This window comes from Debaryomyces hansenii (assembly GCF_000006445.2).
Source record: "Debaryomyces hansenii CBS767 chromosome F complete sequence".
Classification (NCBI taxonomy): domain Eukaryota; kingdom Fungi; phylum Ascomycota; class Pichiomycetes; order Serinales; family Debaryomycetaceae; genus Debaryomyces; species Debaryomyces hansenii.
In genome coordinates, this window is record NC_006048.2 from 839,697 (window position 1) to 858,851 (window position 19,155).

Consider the following 19,155-nt stretch of genomic DNA (forward strand, 5'->3'; position numbering starts at 1 on the left):
TTCAACGCGAGCACATCTTGAGCATGGAATTATCTTAAGACCTTTATCAATTTATATTTCAAATACACAGGCTTAAATATGAACGATAATATGTCTGAACAAGAGTATAGGAGTCTCGAGAAAGAGGTCCAATTAGATGACCTTGACTTCTCTGACTTGGAAGCCAAGTACGCAGTTAATTCTGATTTTGGTATGGATAATTATGTTGTTGTCGATGGTGCTCCAATTGCTCCAGAGGCTAAAGTTCCTATTTTAATCAAGGTTTTAAAGAAATTATTCAACACTGTTGGTGAAGTTGTCGAAGGTGACGAAGGAATCCACATGCCATTACAAGATGGTAAGTCCAAGGGTTATTTGTTTGTTCAATTTAAGACTCCTCAAATGGCAGAAGCTGCTATCCAACAATTGCACGGCAAGAAATTAGATCAAAAGCACAGATTGTTAGTCAACAAATTAAGTGATATTGAAAAGTTTGGTGCAGAAGGGAATGTTGAAATTGATTTCCATGAACCTGAAATTCCACCATTCAAGAGTCATGGTTATTTGAGATCGTGGTTACAAGATGAGCAAGGTCGTGATCAAATGGCTTTACACTTTTCTGAAACTGTTGGTGTTTATTATAACAAGAAGAAGAATGACCCAGAACCTGTTATTGAACCAAGAAAGGGATTTACTTCCAAATATGCTAAATTCTCTCCATTAGGTACATATTTGTTTTCCGTTCACCCACAAGGTGTCCAATCATGGGGTGGTGATGGTTTTCAAAGTATTACTAAGTTTATCCATAATCAAGTTCGTTTAATTGACTTTTCTCCAAACGAAAAGTACATGGTTACTTTATCCCCACTTCCAATTGCCTTACCAGATGATCCAGCAGAGAGATCTATTTTCCCGTTCGGCCCAGAAAGTAATGGTCATAAATTAGTCATTTGGGATATGGCAACTGGTGAACCTGCTAGAACTTTTGCATTACCACCACATTTAGAAGGTCAGAAGGATATGCCATGGCCATTAGTCAAATGGTCGCATGACGACAAATACTGTGCCCGTCAAGGACCTGGCGCTTTAGCCATTTATGAAACTCCATCATTCCAATTATTAGACAAGAAATTAGTCAAGGTTGATGATGTTGTTGACTTTGAATGGGCTCCAGCCGCCGTTCATCTTTCTGACTCTAAGGTAAAAGAAGGTGAGTACATTTTGTCGTACTGGACTCCTGAAAGTTCTAATCAAACAGCAAGAGTTGCCTTGATGCAAATTCCATCTAGAAAAGTTATTAGAACCATCAATTTATTCCAAGTCAGTGATTGTAAGATGCACTGGCATGGTGAAGGTAAGTTCTTGTGTGTTAAGGTTGATCGTCATACCAAATCCCGTAAGACATTTTTCTCTAATTTAGAATTCTTTAAAGTTACCGAAAAGGATATTCCAGTTGAAAAATTAGAGTTGAAGGATGTTGTTTTCAACTTTGCATGGGAACCAAGATCAGAAAGATTCATCACTATTTCCAGGTTAGATGATGGTAATCAGAATCCATCTATTGCCAAAAATACTATTTCCTTCTACGCACCACAAGTCCTGTCGAAGGGTAGAGTTACAAGCTCGAAATACACATGTTTCAAGGAAATCCATGATAAGCATTCTAACACAGTTTGCTGGTCTCCAAAGGGTAGATTTGTTGTTGTTGCTACAATTTCTAAGTCTAGTGGTGAATTGGAATTTTATGATTGCTCATATGAAGAAGATAAACCAGCTAACAGTAAAGTCAACGGTAATGTTAAATTATTAAAAGCAGAAAAATACTCTGGTATGACAAACTTAGCATGGGATCCATCAGGAAGATTTGTCGCTGCTTGGTCTTCATCTTGGGCTCATTCTATAGAAAATGGTTATAGATTATTTGAATTCACTGGTAATATGTTGAAGGATAACAGTATTGACCATTTCAAGGAATTCATCTGGAGACCAAGACCAGCTTCTTTATTGAATGCTGCTGACAGAAAAAAGGTCAGAAAGAACTTACGTGAATATAGTGCTCAATTTGATGAAGCTGATGCCATGGAGGCTGATGCCGCTAGTAGAGAAGCTATCTTATTACGTCGTAAGTTGTTAGAACAATGGAGATCTTACAGAGCAAAGCATGCTGCTAATGGTTCAAAGAAGAATGAAGTCCAGGCTGAAATCATTGAGGAAATCAAAGAAGAAATCATTGAAGAAAAAGAAGAAGTTGTTGAGTAGACACTTTGTTTCTACACATAGTTCTATGTTTGTATAAGTACCATTTTCCAATTATATATTTTTATTCGATCATTAAAAAATTTACACGAATTACAAAGTAAGTATTATGTACATCTATCAGCTTTCCTCTATAAAGCATTTTAAGCAGACTTCGTCTTTAATTGAATCCCATGCCATTTCGAAATTTCGTCTTTCAAAACTTCGTTGACTAACCTATGTTGTTTGATCATTGGAATACCTTTGAACTTTTCACTTTCAACAAGTATAGCAAACATAGAACCACATCCCCCGGACACATCTTTAACTTGTAAGGTCTTAGGTTGGAAATTATCTTTCAAGATTCCGAATATCTTTTTTTCATAATCATCCATAAGTTGTTCTTCGACAGTAGACATTAAACGCAAACCAGTCTGAGCTTTTGTAATTGGCAACCTTATCCCAGCATATGGCTTTGCCAAATAGGCTTGTTTAGATATGACATTTCTTAACATATTGTATAGGTTATTAGTCTATAAACTTTGTAAAATCAAGTATATATTTGATTCTTACTAATAGTACAGATTTACTGGTTGAGATTAAAGCATCACAAAACCGAAAAAATCATGTCTATCAAACATAATGTTGATACTTCTTACTATTAAAATATGCAATTGAGATGTCTCAAGATACAATAAGAATTGTAGTTTGTGGTGATGAATTTGTTGGAAAGTCTTCTCTTATAGCATCTTTGATCAAAGAAAAATTTGTGTCCAATATACAAAGAGTAATACCTCCAGTAACAATATCCCGAGATGATTATACAAACAGTTTATCAGAATATGTATCCAAGGCTGGAAATTCTAATAAAGCAGATGTAAATAGATCAGAAGGAAAATACACTAAAAATGGATTTAAAGATAATGATAATGGAAATCAAAAGGTACTGAAATATGTTCCTCGGACAACAACAATAATCGATACTACGTCTTCTGATAAGACAATACTCCAGAAAGAACTAAAGCGGGCAGATGTAATTTGGCTAGTTTATTCGGATCATTACACTTACGAAAGGATATCTTTGCATTGGATGACAATGTTCAGATCTATGGGGGTGAATTTGCCGATAGTTCTTTGTGCCAATAAATCTGACTTATTAACCCAAGATTCGTCGATATCTATCAAAACACAGAATTCCGATGAATTTGTTCTGTTGATCAACGAGTTTAAGGAAATAGAAGCATGTGTACGATGCAGTGCCAAGGAGAATTATAATGTTGTGGAAGCATTCTATTTATGCCAAAGAGCAATTACACATCCCATATCTCCAATTTTTGATTCAAAGGAAGGTAATTTGAGACCAGCAGCGGTAGCAGCCTTGAAGCGGGTATTTTTCTTGTGTGATAAGGACCAAGATGGCTATTTAAGCTTTAGCGAATTTTCAATCCTCCATCAAAAATGCTTTAATCATGCGTCAAGTGAACAAGAATACCAAAATATTCTCTCTGCCATTAATAGGATCATATATCCTGACGTCAATTCGAAAGGTGAGACGATTGGAATTTCAGTAGATGGCTTTATAATATTGAATAAAATGTATGCTGAACGAGGCCGCCATGAAACTATTTGGGGTATACTAAGAACATTCCATTATACCAATTCTTTATCTCTAAATGATAAATTTTTATTCCCACAACTAAATGTTAACCCAATTTCCAGTGTAGAATTGGGTCCTATAGGATATAAGTTCTTGGTTGATCTTTTCCTAAAGTTTGACAAGGATAATGACGGTGGGTTGAACGAAGAAGAATTAGCAAATTTGTTTCTTCCAACTCCTGGGATTCCAAGATTATGGAAAGAATCGCAATTTCCTTCATCTATTGTTTGTAATGAGGAAGGGTACGTTTCGCTCCAAGGATGGTTGGCACAATGGAACTTGACTACATTTTTAGACTATAAGACAACCCTAGAGTATTTGGCATATTTAGGATTTGATGATAATAGTTTGGTTAGCGCCGTGAAAGTTACCAAACCAAGAAAAAGAAGACAAAAGCAGGGGAAATTCTATAGACAGCCTGTTAATGATAGAAATGTATTCAATTGCTTTATATTGGGAGCTCCAAAATCTGGTAAAACATCTTTATTAGAACTGTTTTTAAGAGGATCATATAGTGATGTGTATTCTCCTACAATTAAGCCTAGGTTATGTGTTAAAGATATCGAATTAAGAGGTGGTAAGCAGTGCTACTTAATTCTTGAAGAATTAGGGGAGCTTGAGCCTGCTATACTTGAAAATAAAAGGAGACTAGATCAATGTGATGTGATCTGCTATACTTACGACTCTTCAGATCCAGAATCGTTTCAATACTTGGTGGATTTGAGAGAAAAATACTCAGCATTATTAGACGAAGTACCATCTGTGTTCGTTGCGCTCAAAGCGGATTTAGACAAACAAGAACAAAGGTCTGACGTTCAACCTGAAAATTATACCAGAGACTTGTTCTTGAGTTCACCACTTCATATATCGTCTACGTGGACTACTTCCTTGCACGAGCTATTTATCCAATTAGTGGATGCTGCAAAAATGCCCAGCTCCTTCACCCCTGGCCTTGAAAGAGAACCCGAGAATCCAAATAATGAAAACGTTAAACATATAGTTATGGCTGGAGGGGCTATATCTTTAATGGCTATAGTATCTATATGGATTTGGAAGAGTTCATTGCAAAGTTCAAGAGCTTGATTGACTATGCCATCAATGCTCATAACCGGTTATTACCAAATTTTTTTTTTTTTTTTGCGAAGCTCATCCTATAATATTTGCATTGAATAATATATATAATTTGTTACATAGTACAGCAATACAGTAAATAATCATGTCAGAACAACAATTTAAACCTGTAACAGTTGATAAGCCGATCCCAAATACCTATGATTTGGGTAATTTGGCTACATTTGACCCAAACCCTTTGGACAACGATAAATTAAAAGATGAATCTCAGAAAGAGGAATACTTAACATCTGTCACTAGAGACAACGTACAATTATTGATCAACCAAATATTATCTTTACCTGTCAAGACTACTACTGATAGTCAAGGGTCTTCTACTGGACAGAATTCAACCATGACATTGATTCAATTACCTGATCCAACTACCCAGTTACCAAGAGAAAAGGCTATTCCAAAAACTAAAGCACCTACAAAATGGGAACAATTTGCTGCCAGGAAAGGTATCAAAGCTAAGGCCAAGGATGGTAAGATGGTGTTCGATGAAGCAACTGGTGAATGGGTTCCTAAGTGGGGATACAAGGGTAAGAATAAGGAACTTGATGACCAATGGTTAGTGGAAGTTGATGATAAGGTTAAGGGAACCGAGGATGAGTTAATTGATCCAAGAACCTTGAACCGTGCAGAAAGAAAGAGATTAGTCAAGAAGAATGAATTACAACATAAGCGTAACTTAAAAAATCAATCTTAATGTACCAAACATAATAGACGGATACAAATAACTGCAATCGCAAATAAATAGCGACTCACACATTGTCTCATCATATACATCTAAATTAATCCCGGTTTATTAGCATATATTTCTAGAGCTTTCGTTTTTCTCATAGTGTTTCGAAAGCTAACATTCCATCATTATTTCCGGACATAACTTTGAATCTAGAAGTAGTTACCCACAATAATAATGACTACATATTTATGTATACTATTTCCATTTCTAATCTTATAGTACCTATTGGTAAATGAATTATATCATTGTAATTATAGTAGCTATTATATGAGTCCTGTATATACATATATATATATAATGAGCTTGCAATTAAGCTGAGAGACAAAAATGTCATAATAGGGCTGTTTTGATAGTAAAGATGAGTGATGGATATAAACCGGACGAGTATCTTTCAACAATAGATGTATGCCCTACGTTTCTATTGAAATAACTACGCAATTAGCAAAAGTTTAGAAAAAATACTAACATGATTCTCAGGCAATATTAAGCGTCGCAAACCTTGAACAGGTAACAGTCAAGAAGATAAGGAATGCTTTACAAGAGCTTTTTGGAGTGAATTTAAAACCACATAAGGTACGTTAAATAAGACAATTCGATAATTCAATATTTTGTATATTGAACCTGGCTTAACCGGAGACTAACATATGATATTAGAAAGAGATAAATGAGGTTATATTAGAAAGATACTACGATCTTGTTAATAAAAGGAAAGAGGATACAAGAACGGAAGAAGAAAGGAAAAAAGAAGTAGAAAAGCAGGATGCATTGATGGCTGTAAGGCTTCTGAAGTCGAATCTCAAGACACCTGTTAAGAGACAGAAGAAAGCATCGCCTAAAAAGACAAAGGAGAAAGATCCAGCCAAAAACAGAAACAGTGCGTTTTTCCAAGAACAGCATTTGTCGAATGAACTTGCAGATGTACTAGGTGTAGAAAAGTGCTCTCGGCCCCAAGTGGTGAAACAACTTTGGACCTATATCAAAGATAATAACCTACAGAATCCCGACGACAAAAGACAGATTATATGTGATACTAAACTTCAGGCATTGTTCAAAAAGAGTATGTTATTTTTTTAGATTCTTCGTTCAATGGGCTGCATGCACGATGGAATCTCCTGAAGCAACCTGTCAACCCTAACTTGAACGCAACAAGTACTTCTGAAAATAAATTACTAACTATTTAGAATCGGTGGGAGCATTTGAAATGAACAAATTCTTGAGTCATCATATATTTAAGCCGGAGGAGGTTCATCAGCCCACCAATGAACCAGATCAAAATAGCGACTCTAGTGTAAATAATGAAAAACCAAAGCCAGTAAAGTCCAAGACCACTAAACTGGAATCAAAGGCCCAAGATTCCTCGCCAGAAAGTGAGGAACAATAGTTGAATCATCATACTACATTTCACAATTTCCTGGATAATGAATCAACATGATGATTATTCTTATTTAAATAGCACAATATTCTACATATCTTGTAGCTCAGCAACCATATAGACAATATACTATTATGTATTGGAACTATAGAAGAATATATATGCAGTATCATTGTTTTGCCTGTTTATTTACTAGACACAGCTTTATTGCGACATCTTATGACATAAGGTCCATCGTCACTATAAGATTTCAACCCTTCAGAAAAGTATAGTTCTAATCCTTTATGCTGACTAGGAGTAAGGAACCCTCGAGCAGGTCGCAAAGTATTGCGTCTAGTATGCTAATGGCCGAGGACAAGGCCTATGATAATGTCGATATAACTAAATTATATGAAGCAGTATTGAAGATAACCATATTAGAATATTGTAATGAAGCGAGATTTAGGACTCCGATAATAGAGGCTCCACAGCCTAATTCTTCGAATGTATCGGTAAATTCCTCATCTACAAATTCCAAGCTTCTGAAAAGCTCCAAGTCCTCTGAAATAAGTGACCCTAAGCTCCCGACATATCTATTGGCAAGCTTAGAGACCAGGTTGAATTTGATTGCTATGAAAAAATCAGGAACCCATCTTGACGAGATGACAAGGAGATCATTATTGAGATTGTACAGTGAGTTGCTTGATCCGAAGTTCAAGGCAGATGTAGCAAGTGTTAATAAACCAGAGTATTTGGTGATGAAATTCGTGTCGTGTGCTAATAAAGAACTAGTTAAGGTTGGTACTATACCAAGCAGTGAAATGAGTTCAGTTATTTTTAAACAGGCAGGGAGTTTCGTGCAAATTTTGATAAGTTTGATTCAAAAAGACAAGAACAGTGATGTTATTATTGCAAAATTGCAAGAACATAAGGAGTCACTCAAGCCCAGCAACAAATCAAAACCAACGCAATCGACGGCATCTTCTTCTACAGCAGGTTCCATAGTAAAATATCCTCAACCATCCTTCAGAATAACCGATATAGATCAAGGATATATTAATTTACTTACAGAATTGTTCTCAATCGACCAGGTCAAATTGCAACAAGATATTTTTAAATTTAAAGATCTATCTCAACCTAAAGCATTGCATAAAGATATAAATCAAATTTTATTCTACTTGGATAAGGACTTAGGCCAGTTCACTTCAAAGAGTTTCTCAAACGAAAAGGCGTATGATGAATGGAAAGAAAGAGAAAAGTATGGTTGTGAACAATTAATGTCGAAATATCATATACCCTCTAACATGAAACTTTTACCCGTTCCTCCGCTACCTTCTGGCGAAGACTTCTATGTCTTTCCAACATCTTCATCGACGAAGCCTTTCTTCGTAATATTGGCAAAATTATGTCTTGAATATGAGTATAAGACAAATTCCGCAGAATTATCGTCTTTTGATAAACCTTTTTTCTCAAAACAAGTTCAGAATCTTGTTGGTATTTGTGCAAGATTCTGGAGAATTGATTATCCCACAAGAGCAGTTTCGTTGTATACGGCTTCTCACTTATCTGGGATACTTAAAGATCCATTCTTCGAACTGAGCAATGCGAAAGAACTTGGACCAATAGACATTGAAATGTCTACTAAGATGTTTTTTGCTTGTAAGAGGATAATTGAAGAACAAGGAAAGTTAGACTGGGATGAAAAGGCTAACTGGTCCTTTAAAGACCAAGATGAGTGGATTAAGAATTCATCATATTCATACAATGAAACATTATTTGGAATCAAAGAGTCATTAGTACAAATTTTCAATAAGTCATCTAAACCAAAGTTTGGTCCGTATTTGGCATTTTTGGGTGATTTCTTAGAATCTGATGTGTTATTTCCATCAGTAGAAGATATGGGATTGCATAGAAAGTGGGAAAAGAAGCTATCAAAAACTTTGCTTAGGACTTCAGAAATCAGGTATGCTGAATTGCTAAGCAACTTACCTCGAGACAACACCCTTGACATTATTCATATTTTGGATATTTCTGATAGCATTGTAAATGACATTAGGATGTTACAAAAGAGATATAAAAATCCATTGCTAGGTTTTTTGAATGTTTCTCGTACAGTGGCAGCCGTTATAACAGGTATGTTTGCTGCTGATGCAAAAAATATTTTGAAACACATCGACGCATATGCAAAAACTAAAAATCAAGTTTTACCTTACGGTGACATATTGGAGGCATATAAATCTTTATATGAAATACGAGACATACATAATCAGGTTTCATCAACAGGATCAATTTTCAAGTTTAATTTGGAAGGATTTTTTTATCCCTTCTTGCAAGATTGGATAACAGAAAGTGGTGAGAAGATTTCTAGCATTATCCACCGAGCTATGACTAATGATGACTTCCAACCTATAGATTTGAATAGAGATGACAAAAAGTTTAGTTCTTCAGTATTGGATATTTTTACATTAATCAAGGAGTTTTTAAAGATCTTGAATAGCTTAAATTGGTCAAATGAGTTCCAATTAGCTAAAATGTACACTACTTTGTTGAAAAGCATATCCGACGGGGTGCTTTATTATGCTAACACCACGTCGGATAAAATCATTAAGGACCTAGATGAGGAAGAACAGGCAAAACTCGCTGCTGAGGCTAATAATGATTCATTAGAGAAAAGGAAAAGTGCTAATTGGTTCGATGAAGTTAAGAACGTTGTTTCAAATATTCAGAACAATACCAATAAATTTGAAATAGCTGAATCGTATAACTTCAAACCAGAGCTATGTATTGCATTAAATAATCTAGATGCAATGATGCAACAATTGACAAAGTTGGAAGATATGCTAGACCCTGAGATGATTTCTAATACTGTTGCGGCATTCGACCCTAGCTTACAGAAAAATTATACTAGTCATATTTTTTCATTACGAATAATCAAAGCTGAAAATTTGAAGTCTGCCACTTCTTCATCATCCGTACATCCATATATTACTATGATTGACACAAAAGTTCGAAAAACAATTGGTAAAACTAGAACTATCAGTAATAACTGCAATCCTGAATGGGACGAAGAATTTGAGTTGACAATTCCTGCCAATTCGTCACTTACTATTTCGACAACAGTTTGGGACGAGAGGTTTGGTACACATTCTATTTGCGGTAGAGCTCTATTGCAATTAGATCCAAGAAGATTTAAGCATGATGGGATTCCTCAAGAAGTGTATCTCGATTTAGATTCGCAAGGTAGAGTATTGATAGAAATTGCAGTTGAAAGTGAAAGAGTAGATGCAATTTTTGTTATGGGAAGAGCTCATAGGTGTTTGAAAAGATGTCAAGAACGATGCATTAAATTAATTGTTGAAAAGTTTTCCAGGTTCATTCATTATTGCTTCTCAAGAGCAAACTTAAAATCTATATGTGGGAGTAATGGAAACATTAAACCTACGCAAGAGCAGATGGATAACGCAATGATGCCATTATATAATTACTTGAATCTGAATTTGCAAGTTTTAGCCGAATATTTAAGTAAACATTTGTTAATGAAAGTTATGTTGGCTACCTGGGCGGTGGTGGTTTCGAGTGCTGATGAGCTTTTGTTGCCCAAACTAGCAAGTGCGACTACATTTCATCTTTCAAACATTGGTTCTAAACTCAAGCCCAATAATGCGACTAATTCCAATAGTGGTTGGCAATCGGCAGTTAGTTCTGCGATGGCTAATGTCACTAATTCCATTGGGATCAGTGGCTTTGGAAAGCTGTTAACGAATACAGAACTTGAAACAGTTTTCGGTTGGCTCCACTTTTTATGTTTCGATTTCTTTCATAATGATGGTAACGGACCACCAGTTAAAGATTTAAAAAATGAGCAATATCAAGCATTGTTACTTGTCCCAGTTTATTATGATGGCGATGTCAATTATCTAACTCTGGAAGTTGACCGATTATCACCTGCCTTCGTCATGATGTTGCGTGGTAGAAATAACTTCGATGACTCGCCATCTTCAGAGACAAAGAAGACAAAGAACGGCCAAAGAAGTATGAGTAGAGCCGGTACGATAGTCAGAAATAAAACAATTGTAGCCAATGCTACTGCCAAAGCCAGAGCAAAGGCTGATAAAGAAGCGCAAGAAGCGAAATCTGATCCCATCGCTGCACAAACGTTAACTGAAGATATAATTCTTAGACTTTTGTTGATTAAAGATGAAAAGGCATTTGTCGCTCGAAGATTAGAACAGAGAGAGAAAATGGCACACAGTATTGCGACAGAGAGGTTAGCAAAAGCTGCTGCTGAAGGTAGGTTTGCTAGACCTTAAGCTTTCTTCGGTGTTTGCTCGCATTGACATTACATATATCGTTTTGTATTAAATAACTTTTCTTGCAACTTAACGAAATAAAGTAAACATAGACTAATTGAAATACATAACGAACTAACTTAACAACGTAATAATAAAAATACATGAACTTTCATGTTTAAAGTACAATTATTCAAAAGTTCCACAATGCTAACCCTGTTTGTCATTTCCACTTGTGGAAGTTTGTTCAGATTGCTGACCCTCCACCAACATCGAAGCATCATCTTGGTTAACAGTTGTTTCATCTGTTGTGGTGTCATTGCCATCCTGTTGGATTGTCGTGTCATTGTTTTCTTGAATAACAGTAGTATCAGCATCATTGTCATGATTTGCCTTACCACTTATTGTTGGTGGGGGGAGTAATTTAGTTGGTACCGAATTTTCCTTTTCATCTTTATTTGACGATTCAATATCCATATTGTCAGCTTCATAATTTTCTCCTTTCTTTTCGTCCCCAGTCTCACCAACACCTTGTTCTTCCTCCTTCGCATCATTTTTCGCTTCCTTTTCTTTTACAAATTTTGTATAGGTATTTGCACCTTTTTCAAATAAAAGCTTAACCTTTTCTTCACAAATATCAGTATTCTCCTCCGATACTGTCAGCTTCCATCCGGTTTCTTCATTATTTATTAAACTCTTCAATTTTTCTACCTTATCTGACTTATCTTTCGAATCCTCTGATTGTTTATTATAGACAAAATTGGAAGTAAACTCGTCGTGTGTATCAGCTTCAAAGAATAAACGATATGAATTTTCACAAACTGAAACCTTTAAACCTGTGTTAACACGGCCATCGCATTGATCTTCGTCAACACTCTCTATGAATGGTTTAGAAAATGGCATATTGATTTTTGAGGCAGATACACCTTCAGTTGGATGAGACATAACATAACTAGTAACGTAGTAGTTATACTTCTCCTCTGCATTTTCATGATCATTGATTGTTAAGTCGTCAAGACTAACAAATTGAATGTTAACCGAATTATCACCTTCCTTCAACGTTATTTTAAACATGTTTTCATCAGTAGTCATAAGGGATCTCACTTGCATACGGTACAATATTTGATCCTTCGCAGTGGAAATTGGATTACCTCTATCAGCTTCAAATAACACCATCATTTCAGAAGTCTTACTATCTGTTACGATTGTATGCATGTGCTTAACCATGGCTTGTACAACCTTGTCGATGGTATAAATTTTGTAGGCTCTATTTCTATAACCTTGACGAAGTGTCTCTTCGAACCATTGATGCTCTATTTCGTCTTCAATGAGTTTTTCCGATAAATTTAACACTTGTACATAACAGTCCTTTGATCCCGAAATTTGAATTCCCATGTCCTCAAGTTGATGAGAAAGCAAGTTCAAATCTTTTGCAAACTGGGGTGATTTTCTACTCCTAATTTCCTTACCAACAGTAGCATTCATAGCTTTAATTTCCTTCAACCTTTCATATAATGTTCTTAAATGACGGAAAAACACATAAATGATAGTGTTGCAAAACAAATTATACTTATCACGCTTTTCTTCATTATTAGTAGTGTTATTCGCCAAGTCAGGTTGTGAGGAAGTAGCCTTGATCCATAATTCGCTCAATTTATTAACGTCTTCTGCTCCCTCTTGATCTTCAGATTCACTTGATACTTGAGACGGAGATTCGGCACGGTCATCCTTCCTTGATTTTGACTGCTTTTTCAACACGTCCCGTAGCAAATCGTTCTCACGATGACGCTTCTTCGCACTTGTATTGTCAATTTGTCCTTCCGAGGAATCACTGACCGAACCATCCACGTTGTTTTTCTCTTCGGGCTTATCAACCTTTTCTCTCTCAGACAAAGATTCTTTGATTTGTTCAGTCGATATATTGAAAAAGCGAGACAAGAAAAATTGAAAGAATTGACTCAATTTTTCCCTGTCATTGGCCGAATAGTTCGAAGAACGGTTTATAAAAACATCGGCCAATTTGAGAATGTCTACCAAAATTTCATAATCCTCAAATTTATAGTTTAATTGTTCCTGTGGCTTTGGAGTTAAAGGATGCAATCTCTTATTTTGTTGCTCAACCTTGACTGTACTTATTTCACTAACCAACTGCCTAGTGGTTAATAACTTTTTATCTGCCTGTTTGAAAGTCAAACCTAAATGGTCCAAAGATTTATAGAATACTTTTTGTTCCATTTCTCTCCAAACTTTATTCCATTCCCTCTGAGATCTTTTCCATTCTTCATCCTTCTGTTTCAATCTCTTTAAAACAATAGGTACAGCAATTGCTGGATTTTCGTGAAGGGCGTCAATGACTTCGAATCCACGGTCTTTGTCATAAATCTTCCTAAGAACCTTCTTATAGATCGTCATTGATGTATGGCCAAGACCTGGAGGTAACTTAAAGCTAGCCTTCTGCTCGGGTGTCATATTAGCTATTCTATTGGCAATTGTTTCTAGAGTCTGGATCGTTCTCAAGTTAGATTCCATGATAAAATCAAACTCGTGTCTTTCCTCTTCAATCTTAAAAAGAATTTCTTCATATTGATTCTTACGATGTGCAATAAAGCCAGAGTCTTCCGACGCCCATGTTGGATGGCCAACCCATTCATCATTTAATACCTCCCAACACATCTCGTCTCTTCCAGAACATGGCATATAAGTTTCAGCTTTAGGTAATTGTCTGTAGGATGGGCCATATGCTCTACACAAAGACAATTCAAGTTGATGCTTTTTGAATGTAATCGATTCAATATTTTGAGGCTTAACTTCATACCCCACAAACATTTTAAACCAATTAAGCAAATCAGGATGATTATCACCAATAAATGAATCTACCCTTTCGACTAATGTTTCTTTGTCGATAATGTCTTGAGAAAATAAATTCAAAATCTTCAAAAATTCATTGTAGGTTTGCTTGTTACCAATTGCCTTCTTCACCTTATCGAAAAAACTGATCTCTTCCAGCATTGAAGACTTGGCGGCTGCGGAAGGAGGTACAGGCTCGGGAATGCCTGGCACCAACGTGGGATTTGTGACGACAGCTCCAGACTTATTTATAGTGGAACCAATTCTATTGCTTTTAGATGGTTGTGCACCTGAGCGTAAACTAGAATATTGAGACTCAGAATTATAGTTGTAATCATAAGGATAAGCCTCTGATACAGAGCTCTTCTTTCTTCTCATCATACTTGGATCTTCGTTCGCTTCGAGAATCGCAGCAACATCTTGCTTTCCTGGTGCACCAGGAACCATTGGATATCCGTGTTGCTGAAATTGTCCTTGAGATCCATTGGGACTTAGACCAGTTGATCCTGTCGGAGGTTGAAAGTTACCTACTGGTGGTAACTGTGAGGTACCGTTGTTTGCACCATAAAACAAGTTTTCTTGTTGCTGTTGTAAATATCCTTGATTACTAGTGTCCGGCAAAAACTGCTTGAAATCGTCCAACAAATCGGGGGAGTTCGAAAATAGCACCGTCACTTGTTCGTATACTTCACCAATTGGTTTTTGTTCGCGTTGGTACGTTTGTAAAATCTCTAGGAATTGCTTATAAATATCCGGTTGATTGGCAAATCTAGTTTTGATTTTATTGACGTAGGAAATGGCATGATTAAATTCAATCTGTCCTCCATTCTGTTGTTGCTGTTGTTGTTGCTGCTGCTGCTGTTGCTCGTGTGATGGAATGAAACGCCCGGGTGATGAACCAGGAATTGGTGGCTGATTTGCATGCTGCATTTGACCAGATTGTTCCTGGTTAGCATCATTATTCCAGCTTTGACCATACCCGATATTTGGTCTTGTGGTAGTTCCCGTTGGGGTTGTGACCCTTATTGGATTAGGGTCAGAAGGGTCTAGGGAGCATTCAATACGGTATCCAGGAGGTAAAAACGTATTAAAGCCTTGAATCAAGTTTGGGTGACCCCTAAACAAGGTCGATACCCGATCGATTACACCCGGGGTGTCGATGCTTTGAGATTTGAAATCTTTCATTATATCCAAAAAGTTGTTGTATACATCGGCCTGGTTATAAAACTGAATCTTTACCTGGTCCAAGTACGATAATGCATCCTTCACATTCAAAGGTCTATACACACTGCTAGTTGTGGAACGGTTTGGCACTCCCTGAGGCATATTTGGAGGGCCATTATTAACATGTTGTTCGTTGCCGGCCGCAATAGTTGCCGGTGGCGGTAACTGGCTCGGTGGATTATTCAACGCAGCATTCGATGGTCTCCGAAGCTCTTGTGGTGGTTTTGGTTGTTCTGGTGGAGGCTAGAAATGTTAGTATCGGTCTTGCAATATTTTGCTCGCACTGCTTCGAGCCTATCTAGTGAACATACTTGATTGAAAGGTATCCCTTCGTGTCCAGGGTTGATGGATGGAATACTGAACCCATGGCCGGGTTGTGGGTGACCTGCTCCGTTGCCTAAGCTTGGAAGACTAGGTAATGGATAAAATGGTTGTCCCCCTGCAAAATTAGTTAGTACCGAATTATTCACTTTACCGCTTCCGTCGGCGACATCAGAAGGGTCCCTAAACCCCCCTGTCGGCCCAGACATATACATACCAGTCTCAAGAGTAGCCGGTGGCGGCAAAACTGGAGGCTGTTGGCGACTAAAACTTGTTAGTAAATTTGAATCTTCCAAAGGTATCTGGTGGGGCCTGGCATATTCCTCGAGCGTCTCGAGCGCCCGTAGCGTCCCTACACGCTTCCTCCGTGGCGTTTCGACACAAAACTCCTCCCCGTATCCAAAACTACTTACTTGAACGGCTGGCTCAATGGGCGCTGCTGATTATTCCAAGGATCTTGCTGATTCGTCATTACTCTAATCTAAAATAATGATATTTTCAATTTTAGTGTTTGTAACCTTGTAAATGTGAACCAATCAGATCAATTTTGTCTCTGTTCGATATGATTGCTATAATCCTAATCTTCTTCAACAACTCGACTAATCGATTAAAACTGACGTTTCCTTGTTTTCTGGTGTCTAATTGATGAATTCTCTACTACGTTTTGTAGCATCACAACATTCGACTGAACTAAACGCTGTGCGGGTAACCCTTAAATCCGCTGAACTCATTGTAATGGGTTCTTTGGGTGTATACAGGATAAATTAAGTGCGGAATTAGCGCCAAAGAGAGGTCTCATGGGGGCCTCATTACGGAAGAGACGTCGTGTGTGGACTCAAGATAATATCAATTATACTTCCCCATTGGGGGAGGTTGGAACCCGATGGAAAATGACAGGTCGGTTCTGACTACACCAAATATAGTCACGTGGATGCTACAATGTTGTGATACACTAAAAGATACGTTAAGGCATATAGCTTCTATAATTTATATAATTTTGTACCATTCTTGCTGGCTGACATGTAAACATCAAACTCTTTGTCTAGTATAGAATTCCTATAGTCTTTGCCATGTTTCTCCAATAACTTAGGTTCCTTGTATCTTGTATCGCCGTTTTTCTTGTGAGTTTCGATATTATCGTCAATAACCTTTATCAACTCATTCACAACTAAATCGGGGTTCTCACCTATAACTATATGGGTAGAATCTACAATGTCAATCGGTTTAAGTACAGATTGCAAGGCAGTTCTGGTACTTTTCACCGCTTTTTCCCCAGCGGTATCATTGTCTCCGACGATATGATAAACAGGGGTGGTTATCTTATCAAGCACCTTCATTCCTTGTGGAATGAAAAGTTGTGCATTGTAATAGCAGATATACTCTTGATTGGAGGGAGTATTCAGATCAATTGTCTTATATTTGCCATTAGTGTTATTTTTTAATTCGTCGGTAAATTCGTCTTCTAACATGTTAGCCATGACAGTAGAGTCGAATTTCTTGAAGAATGATTCCTTCTTGTAGTGATGCTCTACAACGTCTTTCCAGTTGGACCCTTCAGGAATGTCAAAATGGCTCTTGATCTTCCCCGATTCATGCCACATATTCAAGACAAACAAATGCAATTCTGCAGTCTCGTTATCCATATAACAGACAGGGTTAATAGGAATGCAACAATCGAATAGTTCAGGGTCTAAATAGCAGGTATATAAAGCTTGGAATCCTCCCATAGAATGGCCAACTAAAATATTGATCGTATTTTTGGAGAAGAAGTCCTTGGATTCTTGATTCTTTACAATGTCAATTATATCCTTGGATCCATCAATCCAACTATAAACGTACCCAAGTTTATCTTTGTTAATAGCTGCTGAATCGCCATGGGTTGCAACATCGATGGCTAGGACTGAATTCAATTGATACTCCGATTTCTCTTTGTTTTTAAAATGATTGTACAATTTGTCAATATGATAATGCCATATTCCTTTATTCATACCATTTCCATGAAGAAAAACTATATTGATTTTCGGTTGGTCTGAAACGTATGACTTTGTTTTGTATTTTCTATAACAAACATCCAAACGATAATCCTCGGGGTTGTTTGATGGTTGAGAGAGTATTACTGATCCAGGATATCTAGGAAATGCTGCAGGAACAGTAATTAATTTACTTTCATATAAATCAGAACAGGAAGGTTGCATTTTTATTACTATTAGAAAAGTGTAGTAAATTTACGAAATCTGGGGCTATTTTATATCCTAGCGTTCCCATATGCCCTTAAGACGAGCGACCGAGGTTAAAGTTTAATTGCCTTAGATCCGAAATAGAATTAGAAGATAGAATCGCCAGACGAATAATAAGTCATATGTATAGTAATCGCCTCTATAATATAATAAAATTCTTTAATCAATAAAACCTCAACACATACGGCACTTTAATGACTACAGAATATTTACCATGAGATCTGTTGGAAGCTATAATTCTCAATACTTTGAAAGGGGAATCGCACTTGCATTTACCTTGCGAACGCAGCTAGTTGAAGTACAGTACCAGGATTTTTATTCGCAATTCCGGGTAACATAAAAATGATATTTGATATTACATCAGCACGATATTACCAGACATCGCTAATACAACAGCATTCAAGTAGACAGCATCACAGTTTGCCAATAGCATAACATATCCGGTTAAAGATATCTCGAAAACGACATGAACGCACCAGATAGATTCGAGCTTTTCATTTTACCAGATGGAGTGGACAAGTAAGTGCGGATGATTCTTCAAGAGGAGGATAAAATAGCGGATGTAAACATTTGAAAAACCCGATACTAACCCGAATATAGGATTAAGATAACTCCCGACACGAAGGTGCCTAATGCAGCATTGATCAAGATTGAAAGGGAGGACCACACTTTGGGAAATTTGATCAGAGCACAATTATTGAAGGATGAAAGAGTGTTATTCGCCGCTTACAAGGTTGAGCATCCATTATTTGCTAATTTTGTATTGAGAATCCAGACAGAAGACGATTATTCACCTAGAGAAGCATTAAGGAACGCTTGTTCTGGGTTGATTGGGGAATTGGATGTTATCAAGACAAGATTTAAGGATGAATGGGCACTTAAATCATTGTTGAACAGTAACGACGACGACTTTTAGAGGATTGGGCGTTTGAAACGGACCAGCCCACAGTGTCAGGCAATCTATAAATGAAATAAGCATCCGCTGACCGCCGAATGTGTATATTAATGTATTTATTTCCTTGTTTTGTTTACTTTTCAGACTACTCTTGGTGTACGGTGCAAAGAGAAGCGTAATATAATTGTATATAATGAATTTTTATTATAAATTTAGGGTTACCGTAGTATGTACTAAATAATACCATATAGTGGAATAAAGATTG

The 19,155-nt window shown here is 36.8% G+C and overlaps 9 protein-coding genes across 9 annotated transcripts; 6 read left to right on the forward strand and 3 right to left on the reverse strand. All coding sequences in view use genetic code 12, as the record gives it.

Moving 5' to 3' along the window:
* Positions 1 to 78: 78 nt before the first annotated feature.
* DEHA2F09768g (DEHA2F09768p) lies at positions 79 to 2,238 on the forward strand (the record flags this gene model as incomplete). The annotated part of the gene is made up of 1 exon (XM_460786.1): positions 79 to 2,238. The coding sequence occupies one exon, from the start codon at positions 79 to 81 to the stop codon at positions 2,236 to 2,238; it is 2,160 nt and encodes a 719-aa protein (XP_460786.2).
* A 140-nt stretch (positions 2,239 to 2,378) lies between these two features.
* Positions 2,379 to 2,729, reverse strand: DEHA2F09790g (DEHA2F09790p; the record flags this gene model as incomplete). Its single annotated transcript, XM_460787.1, has 1 exon — positions 2,379 to 2,729. The coding sequence occupies one exon, from the start codon at positions 2,727 to 2,729 to the stop codon at positions 2,379 to 2,381; it is 351 nt and encodes a 116-aa protein (XP_460787.1).
* A 164-nt stretch (positions 2,730 to 2,893) lies between these two features.
* Positions 2,894 to 4,954, forward strand: DEHA2F09812g (DEHA2F09812p; the record flags this gene model as incomplete). Its single annotated transcript, XM_002770738.1, has 1 exon — positions 2,894 to 4,954. The coding sequence occupies one exon, from the start codon at positions 2,894 to 2,896 to the stop codon at positions 4,952 to 4,954; it is 2,061 nt and encodes a 686-aa protein (XP_002770784.1).
* A 133-nt stretch (positions 4,955 to 5,087) lies between these two features.
* Positions 5,088 to 5,690, forward strand: DEHA2F09834g (DEHA2F09834p; the record flags this gene model as incomplete). The annotated part of the gene is made up of 1 exon (XM_460790.1): positions 5,088 to 5,690. One exon carries the CDS (start codon positions 5,088 to 5,090, stop codon positions 5,688 to 5,690), a length of 603 nt encoding a protein of 200 aa, XP_460790.1.
* A 394-nt stretch (positions 5,691 to 6,084) lies between these two features.
* On the forward strand, positions 6,085 to 7,107 carry DEHA2F09856g (DEHA2F09856p; the record flags this gene model as incomplete). The annotated part of the gene is made up of 4 exons (XM_002770739.1): positions 6,085 to 6,129; positions 6,204 to 6,299; positions 6,381 to 6,783; positions 6,908 to 7,107. 4 exons carry the CDS (start codon positions 6,085 to 6,087, stop codon positions 7,105 to 7,107), a joined length of 744 nt encoding a protein of 247 aa, XP_002770785.1.
* A 275-nt stretch (positions 7,108 to 7,382) lies between these two features.
* DEHA2F09878g (DEHA2F09878p) lies at positions 7,383 to 11,387 on the forward strand (the record flags this gene model as incomplete). The annotated part of the gene is made up of 1 exon (XM_460793.1): positions 7,383 to 11,387. The coding sequence occupies one exon, from the start codon at positions 7,383 to 7,385 to the stop codon at positions 11,385 to 11,387; it is 4,005 nt and encodes a 1,334-aa protein (XP_460793.2).
* Positions 11,388 to 11,576: 189 nt separating this feature from the next.
* Positions 11,577 to 16,230, reverse strand: DEHA2F09900g (DEHA2F09900p; the record flags this gene model as incomplete). The annotated part of the gene is made up of 4 exons (XM_460794.2): positions 11,577 to 15,680; positions 15,749 to 15,876; positions 15,976 to 16,022; positions 16,172 to 16,230. The coding sequence occupies 4 exons, from the start codon at positions 16,228 to 16,230 to the stop codon at positions 11,577 to 11,579; spliced, it is 4,338 nt and encodes a 1,445-aa protein (XP_460794.2).
* Positions 16,231 to 16,738: 508 nt separating this feature from the next.
* On the reverse strand, positions 16,739 to 17,953 carry DEHA2F09922g (DEHA2F09922p; the record flags this gene model as incomplete). The annotated part of the gene is made up of 1 exon (XM_460796.1): positions 16,739 to 17,953. The coding sequence occupies one exon, from the start codon at positions 17,951 to 17,953 to the stop codon at positions 16,739 to 16,741; it is 1,215 nt and encodes a 404-aa protein (XP_460796.2).
* Positions 17,954 to 18,461: 508 nt separating this feature from the next.
* On the forward strand, positions 18,462 to 18,911 carry DEHA2F09944g (DEHA2F09944p; the record flags this gene model as incomplete). Its single annotated transcript, XM_460797.1, has 2 exons — positions 18,462 to 18,514; positions 18,596 to 18,911. 2 exons carry the CDS (start codon positions 18,462 to 18,464, stop codon positions 18,909 to 18,911), a joined length of 369 nt encoding a protein of 122 aa, XP_460797.1.
* Between the last annotated feature and the right edge of the window lie 244 nt (positions 18,912 to 19,155).